Genomic DNA, 8,011 nt, shown 5'->3' with positions numbered 1-8,011 from the left:
CAAGCTGGCCAGGCCCAAATCATGATGTTTCCTCCACCATACTTTACAGTTGGGATGATGTTTTCATGATGATATGGCGTGCCCTTTCTACGCCAGATGTAGCGCTGTGTGTTATTTTCCAAATAGTTCAATCTTAGTTTAATCAGGCCACAAAACATTTTGCCAATTCGCTGTGGAGTGTCAAGTTATTTTTAGTAAGCAGTGGCTTCCTTTGTGGTGTCCTGCAGTGGATTCCCTGCTTGTTCAGCGTTTTACGTATTGTGGACTCATGAACAGAGATGTTTGCAAGTTCCAATGATGCCTTCAAATCTTTGGCTGTTATTCGGGGTTGTTTCTTTACCTCATTGATGAGTCTTCGTTGTGCTCTTGGTGTCATTTTGACTTGGCGCCAACTTTTTGGTAGAGTAGCAACAATCCCAAAGTGCCTAACTGTAGACTGGTGAATTTCTGAAGTCTTTGAAATGACTTTGTAACCCTTTACAGCTTTATGTTAAGCAACAATTCTTGATCGTAGCTCCTCTGAAAGCTCTTTTTGGAAAGTCATGGCACATATAAGTGTGTTCTTCTTGTGCAGAGCCAATTCCAAAAGTTTGAGGGTTTTTTATCAGTCAAAGTAGCTGTAGTCCATACCTCCCAACGTTTTATCTTAACAAGACTCCAGGTGGCCTAAAACCTGACTTTAATTAGCTTTTTTGATGTCATTAACTCAAGGGGTTCACATACTTTTTCTACAAGCACTGTTAAGTTTTTTTGATTCTGCTCAATAAAGACATTAAAGAACAAATTTTTCACAAAGACACATTATGTTTGTCAATACCCTTGACTTAGATAAAGATCAGATCACATTGTGTGGCAAGTTTGTTCAGAGGACCACGAAGTTCCAAAAAGCTCACATACCCCTCCTGACCTTGTATATATTATTAATTATATACAGGATGGTTTAAATCCCTGTATAGGTATGCATGTTGCCCAATTATTCATTTGAGGAAACCTTTGCATATTATCCTTTGATGCACATGTATTCATCAGACCAGTCAAAACAGTGCTGTCTACCGTCCTGACACAGACTGCGGGGTATGCAGTCACAGTATTGAAAGTCCACAGGTGTACAGGCCCACCCCTCTGCTCCACAGGATGGACAGCTTGAATCTACCCAGAAACAAATAGTAACAGGACAAAGTGATTTGCTGAGCAATCCTTTTGATTAAATGCACATTTGACTTATTGCTTTTATAGCTAACTGAAGTTACTGATTAATAATGGGCAGAACATTATTGTGAATTGTAAGATACTTGTAAGAAAAAAACGTACAAATTCCAATTTCATCTGAGCAGTCTCCACAATTGTTAATAAAGTTACATTTTTGGTCAGTGAAGATCCAGAAGCGTGGATTGCCACAACGGAAAACAAGGTTATTCGGAAGGTTGTTCGGCAGATCACCTAGCATGAACATGGGCAGCTTTTAATGCGTGCAAACAGAAGACTGAATTTAGGTGGAACATAACAGACCCCTTAACAGATTTAAACTCCTATATATAACACCTGTCTGACCAAAACAAGAGTAAAACTCACTACACATATGTTGGTCCTCATCTGCTCCACTGGGGCAGTTCAGAGCTCCATTACAGAGGTCAGAGGGTGGGATGCAGGTTACTCTGTCATCACACAAAAATCCTGAGCCGTTTTTCGGCGTCCTACAATCACGAATTACTGTAAATAAATACATTGAAATTAAACTGTGGATTCAACATGCAAAGATTCAACTTTCATATCAATGATTCATAAACATAAAATGTCATACTTGGAAGTTGTTTAGGGGCAAAATCCAAAACTAGCAGCACTGTCACTGCACTGAAGATCAGACAAGATAGAATGATCCCAGAGACACATACGGCTCTTCTAGTGCAGGAACGGCAACACTCATCACAACAATCTGATAAGAAAACCTCATACATCACACTTACAGATTACAGACTTACAGAACTGCATACACTATTGCAAGAGCAGTATAGCAAAAATTAAACAGCAGCTGTCCACATTTTAATATTTTTACACATTTTAATGTTTATGATTTATATTTGACTTATTTATTTGATTCACTGTTTTGTCCTATAGGAGTACATCTTACCTTCCTCTTGTGATTCTGTTTCCTCATATGTTGCATTCTCAGACTGTCTCAAATTGCAGAAGTAAAAACAATTTCAACTGAATAAACAACAACAGAAAAATCCCAAAGTATACAAAGATACCAATCTTCCTGTTTGGTTGCCTAAATTTTAATGTCCTCACCTGAGGATGTGTTCGGTTGGGTTTCATGTGTAATTGAGGCTATTTTTTGCTCTAGTAATTCTACAGTATGCACCTCTTCGCCTGTTGTCTTCAGAAGCCTTTGTTAATGGTCGAAGTGTATTGCAAGATAGTAGCTAAGTAACAACCTCAGCAGTACATTACAGACATGCCCATACAAATACAAATTTCATGAGTTTGATTTATTCTGAACAAATATCACAAAATATCATGCTACAGCAATAACATTGGAGACTTAAAGGTGCATTGTGTAACTTTTAGAAGGATCTCTTGACAGAAATGCAATATAATATACATAACTATATTATTAGTGGTGTAGAATGACCTTACATAATGAACTTATTAACTTATGAGCCGTTTTTATCTACATACAGCCTGGGTCTCCTTATATGGAAGTCGCCGCCATGTTTCTACAGTAGCCCTAAACATAAAACTGTTTTATCGAGTGCATTTTGTCCCTATGCTGCCTTGAAGGACAGGTTCGGTGTTTTGCACTTGGGGCCCTGTTTTCAGATTGTTTATGATGAAATAGAAAGGTTTTGACTGAAATTTCAACATTTGCGGCTGCCCCGAGAATTTTTGGGTGTTTGTGTTTCAGCTCCTACCTTTACAATGGGTTTAATGGTGCACTGGAACAATCCTTTCTAAAATGCATTAAACTTTCGTTTACAAAGACGTGAAACTTATCGAGTGGTCAGGGGTGTTCAGTGATGTGCTCACACAAAAATCGCGTTAAAAGATGCTTTCCAACAGCTGTTTTAGCATTCGTTGTTAACTTGTGGACCTATTTTTCCAAAGCCTCACACCCGTATATTCTTCCGCTTAGAGCTTGAATAATAGACACTTCAGCCCAGTTGGTGGCGCTAATCCGCCATTGCCAATTGCAAGAATAGAAACAAAGTTCCCGGCGCGGAGTAATACCGTACCTCACAGCACAACTAATACAAGTCAATGGAGTTGGCAAAAACTACGATAAAACCTGTTGGAATGCGTATTTTGCAGCGATTTTTGTGTGAGCATACCAGTGAACACCCCTGACCACTCGGTGAGTTTCACGTCTTTGTGGACGAGGGTTTGGTGCATTTTGGGAAGGATTGTTCCGGTGCACCATTAAACCCATTGTAAAGGTAGGAGCTGAAACACAAACACCCAAAAATTCTCTGGGCAGCCGCATATGTCGAAATTTCAGTCAAAACCGTTCTATTTCATCATAAACAATCTGAAAACAGGGCTTTAAGTGTAAAATACCGAACTTGTCCTTTAAACAACGACATGTTTGTCCTGTGGCAGCTAGTGCTGGTCACAATAGTGTAAAAGCAGATCTGTCCAAACATTTTACACTTTTTTTTTTACAAAATAATAGCAAGATTTTCTTTTTTTTAATGATTTAACTTAAGACATGATTAAAAGTGTATTATTTGTTTTTAGTTTTATTTAGGGCTAACAAATCATTAAAATTAACTTCTCTTTTAATTATGCAAATTTGTGTCATTAAATCTGTCTATAAACAAAAAGTAGACAAAATGGTAGTGTTGTTAATCAGAAGGCAGAATGTTTTATGAACTTGAATAAAACCAGAGTTCACATAACCATATTAGATACTTGTCATTTGTGATCAACTCCCCCTAGTGGTGAATCATCGGATTTTCGAAACGTTTCGAATGACGTAATGAAGCCTTGTTTGCTAAAATCATGTAACTTGGCCAGTTTGAAACACACTCCAAACCAATGATTCGTAAAAGTTTTGAAGCTTCATAAAGCAGTGCTTTGAAAGCGAAGTGGCAGCTACCGTAGCTTCTGTTGGTTTTCAAAATCTCACCGTTAGATGCGGCTAAAACCCCCACACTGGACCTTTAAATCATGATCCATATCAATGCAACTATTTTTTTAAAAAGCCACTCATCACATTTTGGTATGTTTGTTTATTAACAATATTAAGTTGACAAATTCAAAATTGCAAAATATTTTCATTTACATTGCCTGAAATCGATTACTATGGTTTTATTACAGTTACGCACCATAGCTGAGATATCTAAAAAATAATTAAAAATAGTAGGTTTGACTCTGTAACACAAATCACAAGCGGTTACTTATTACACCAAAAAACACTCCAAAAATCTCTACAGATTGGTAGTAAACATTCAGGGAAAACTGAGATCCTACATAGCTTTTATTCTGATAGGTAATGCCTCTAAAGTGCCAAAACAGACAAAATATTTAGTAGTCCACGCTTCTCAAATTTGTAAAAGGAGAAACACAATTCGTAGTAAATGAGTTTAAAGCAATAATTACAATTATGACCGAGAAGACCAAATATCTACTCATAAGACTTAATAATTAGGGGCACCCGCAATTCCTTGAGATGTTTAGTGAAGGGTGGCTTTTAAATGTTAGATTGACCCAGGTTGACCTTTGATGGCAGAGGTCCCGCCTCCTGTTCCTCTCCAGAAGATCTGATGATAACCAGAGAGGACTGTAGATAAGGGATCGGTTTCTGGTCCTTCATGTACTCCATATCACCATATATGCTTAGTTTCTGTTAAAAGAAAGATCAGAGACTTTGTGTTAAACTAACTGGTGCATGACTCAGTGGCCAACTGCAAAAGCAATACATCAGATCGCTTCAATGGCTAGACCTTTAGTACATTTTCTTTCAAAAAATCCTAATAATTTACTCACCACCTAATCATCCAAAATGTTGATGTCTTTCTTTGTTCAGTCCAGAAGAAATTATCTTTTTTGAGGAAAACATTTCAGGATTTTTCTCATTTTAATGGACTTTAATGGACCCCAACAGTTTTAATGCAGTTTAAAATTGCCGTTTCAAAGGACTCTAAACGATCTCAAACGAGGCATAAGGGTCTTATCTAGCAAAATGATTGTCATTATTGGCAAGAAAAATAAAAAAGATGCACTTTTAAACCACAACTTCTCGCCAGTGCGACCTCACGTAATTACGTCATTGCGTCAAGAGGTCACGGATGACGTATAGAAACTCCGCCCCAGTGTTTACAAGTGTGGAGAAAGTGGACCGTTCTGACGTTGTTGTATGTCGAAAGATACAAATTAATGTATTTGTGTCAGTTTATTGCTTAAAATGGTCTGCAAATGTGCGTTTCATAAATGTAACACGTGACCTTTCAACGCCACTACGCAACCACGTGAGGTCGCACTGGCTCGTCACACAGCCGAAGGAAGAAGAGAAGCTGTGGTTCAAAAGTGCATTTTTTTATCTTTCTTGTCAAAAATGACAATTCTTTCGCTAGATAAGACCCTTAAGCCTCGTTTGAGATCGTTTAGAGTCCTTTGAAACTGCAATTTTAAACTGCATTAAAACTGTTAAGTATTGGGGTCCATTAAAGTCCATTATAATGAGAAAAATCCTGGAATGTTTTCCTCAAAAAACACAATTTCTTCTCGACTGAACAAAGAAAGACACCAACATTTTGGATGACATAGTGGTGAGTAAACGATTTGTTTTTTTTTTAGAAAATGAACTGATCCTTTAATAACAGCTAATTTACCTTCAATATGTAAAACCATATATAAAGTGGCACCCAAAATACAATATCACACATGAAAATTTATTGGATAATAACAAAATGGCATTTATTTTTAAAGAATCCTCAAGTTAAATAATAAACTAAAAGCTAAACTGTTTAAAGTTGGCACAGAATATATTTGTTTTTAGCATTCAAATGTTTTTAAAAACGCATAGTACCAATAATAACAATTAAATGTAAGATCTATTCTATTAATCTTTGCCTTGTCTCAAGAAGAGAAACAACTCTACCATGGTGACATCTTGTGTCCACCTTATCCACAAACAATCATGAACTATATATTTTGTGTACGTGTAATCCTCATATATAACAAAGCTTGATAAGGGTCAAGTGTTTTACCTCAGCAGAAACGTGCTGCTCAACAGCAGTGGACACTGTGGCACAACAGATCCAGATGAGAACCATGACAGACAGAACCAAAGTGGTGGTCAGGATCCAGCCAGGCAGCCATGGATTCCTAAAGTAAGCAATTGATGATTGTTCAGATAATAATTGCAGATATCAGACCAATATGATTTTCTTAACACATCAAAATGTGACCAACCTTGAGAAACAGCTGAAAAAGTTGTAATCAAACTCAGAGTTGCTTCGATCCATGAACATGTCCCGGTCTCTCTCCTGAATTAAAGTCCTTGGATAGTCTTTGTAAACAGGGTTGTTTATTCCTGGATTTACTTTTGAAAATATAAAAAGTCCTAAGTCAGCATTTGAAGATTGATACTATGATGCTGTACATTTTCGTTGTAGTGCCACTAATTTTACAGAAATTGCACGCCCTTAAGATGGAATTTTCATAAAATGTGTTAAAATCAGAAGTTTTGGCTGCAAGATTTCCCAAAATCTGCAAATTCATCACAAAGAAAAACAGTGACACATAACAAATGAAAAGCAGAAGTCAAGGTTATTTTAGGTGCTTACAAGCGCTCCGTTGCTCCGTCTCTTCTGACTGGAAGTCCACCTGAGAGAAAAACTGAACTTGCGGCTCTGACTGATAAGAAAGAGATAAAACCTAATTAGTGCCATTTACAAATAAGCTTTACTGTTTGTATGCAGTTTTAATTCCTCTCTATCATGTAAGCAATAGATATGACTATGGCATTTCAGTAATTAAAAGGTTGCATCTAACCACATTACCTGGAAAATGACGACTTTGCCATCATCTGCCTGGAGGTAAAATGTCCAGGATGAGGTAATAAAACTGTGAGCCTGGCTCATCATGTCGTCCCAAATACCCCTCACCAAAGTCAGCGGGTACAACAGATGGATTTTGGGCACCATAGTCAACAACTTCCCACCCCAAACCAAAGAGAGATTTGGAAATGAACAAAAACAACAGATTTACATACAATATAAGGTAGCACATTAAAAGTAAAAACACGGACAACAATGAACGTGCATAAGTCAAATGCATTCATGTCTTCATGTACCTCCTCCATTCTTTGCTCTGCAAATGGCAGCTGACTCTGACATCCAAGATTACACGCATACTGCTCATCTGATTGGGTGTAGGCCTCGCGGCAGGCTGCAGGAAGTCAAACAAACAGAAGGATCACAATGGTATTATAATATTTGAGAGGATAAACGAGTTCTAGTTCACTCCGCCTAGATTACCTGACTCGCATTCAGACTTGGTTTCATTGAGATCCTTGCTGTCACCAACAAACTGACAAATGGAGAAGAGACGACATCCTCTCTGACAGGCGTACAAAGCCTCTTCCTATCAAAACAAACAAGCCCAAATAAACACATATTTGAGAGCGCTTTCCCACTATTTAATCTTTAAGCTACAATGTGCAATCTCGTACAAACACAATTTCAGTAATGACTTCTAGTCAACTCGTTTTCTTCATAACAAAGAAATCAATGCTAGTGAATGTTTTGGTTTTTAGTGCAGCTCGCGCTTACCTGGGGATAAGTGTGCAAACTGTACGTCAACTGACATGTTTTATGACAACACGCCGAGTCTCCCAAAACAGCATTAAAGACATCGGATGATCCGGAGGTGTTTGCAAATAAGTAGAAACAACTTAGAAGAACCCAACAGGACTTAACTGCACTCATTTTTGCGACGTACCAAACAAACACAACCAGACACAACGGCTCTTCCTTGTTTGTTAACCTGAGAAGATATCGCGAGAGCG

At 37.7% G+C, this 8,011-nt stretch overlaps 2 protein-coding genes across 3 annotated transcripts; both read right to left on the bottom strand.

The window, feature by feature from the left end:
• Positions 1 to 885: 885 nt before the first annotated feature.
• Positions 886 to 2,796, bottom strand: LOC129443390 (low-density lipoprotein receptor class A domain-containing protein 1). 2 transcript variants are annotated; one of them, XM_073875463.1, is made up of 6 exons: positions 2,290 to 2,796; positions 2,129 to 2,171; positions 1,802 to 1,933; positions 1,573 to 1,710; positions 1,312 to 1,440; positions 886 to 1,149 (listed from the first exon to the last, which is right to left on the bottom strand). In XM_073875463.1, the coding sequence occupies exons 1-6, from the start codon at positions 2,314 to 2,316 to the stop codon at positions 1,001 to 1,003; spliced, it is 618 nt and encodes a 205-aa protein (XP_073731564.1). In that variant the 5' UTR covers positions 2,317 to 2,796; the 3' UTR covers positions 886 to 1,000. The 2 variants fall into 2 exon arrangements, with proteins under 2 accessions (XP_073731564.1, XP_073731567.1); XM_073875466.1 differs by having other exon boundaries at positions 1,360 to 1,440.
• A 1,418-nt stretch (positions 2,797 to 4,214) lies between these two features.
• On the bottom strand, positions 4,215 to 8,001 carry tmem59 (transmembrane protein 59). The gene is made up of 8 exons (XM_055202126.2): positions 7,776 to 8,001; positions 7,482 to 7,587; positions 7,298 to 7,392; positions 7,005 to 7,157; positions 6,789 to 6,858; positions 6,415 to 6,544; positions 6,210 to 6,327; positions 4,215 to 4,843 (listed from the first exon to the last, which is right to left on the bottom strand). The coding sequence occupies exons 1-8, from the start codon at positions 7,929 to 7,931 to the stop codon at positions 4,691 to 4,693; spliced, it is 981 nt and encodes a 326-aa protein (XP_055058101.2). The 5' UTR covers positions 7,932 to 8,001; the 3' UTR covers positions 4,215 to 4,690.
• Between the last annotated feature and the right edge of the window lie 10 nt (positions 8,002 to 8,011).

The sequence above is a fragment of the Misgurnus anguillicaudatus genome, chromosome 2 (assembly GCF_027580225.2).
Source record: "Misgurnus anguillicaudatus chromosome 2, ASM2758022v2, whole genome shotgun sequence".
NCBI classification, from domain to species: domain Eukaryota; kingdom Metazoa; phylum Chordata; class Actinopteri; order Cypriniformes; family Cobitidae; genus Misgurnus; species Misgurnus anguillicaudatus.
The sequence above is the reverse complement of the archived record's forward strand: the minus strand, read 5'-3'. Positions and strand labels throughout refer to the sequence as shown.

What these genes read in the sequence shown, in the direction of transcription:
- tmem59 (XM_055202126.2), bottom strand. Translation starts at nt 7,931, where the DNA reads ATGAGTGCAGTTAAGTCCTGTTGGGTTCTTCTAAGTTGTTTCTACTTA. An exon ending in GACGGAGCAACGGAGCGCTT is followed by an intron (nt 6,545 to 6,788) that starts GTAAGCACCTAA and finishes TATTTTCAAAAG; the next exon opens with TAAATCCAGGAATAAACAAC. An exon ending in TTTTTCAGCTGTTTCTCAAG is followed by an intron (nt 6,328 to 6,414) that starts GTTGGTCACATT and finishes TGCTTACTTTAG; the next exon opens with GAATCCATGGCTGCCTGGCT.
- LOC129443390 (XM_073875463.1), bottom strand. Translation starts at nt 2,316, where the DNA reads ATGAAACCCAACCGAACACATCCTCAG. An exon ending in AACAGAATCACAAGAGGAAG is followed by an intron (nt 1,934 to 2,128) that starts GTAAGATGTACT and finishes TTTTCTTATCAG; the next exon opens with ATTGTTGTGATGAGTGTTGC. An exon ending in CTCAGATGAAATTGGAATTT is followed by an intron (nt 1,150 to 1,311) that starts GTACGTTTTTTT and finishes GTTTCTGGGTAG; the next exon opens with ATTCAAGCTGTCCATCCTGT.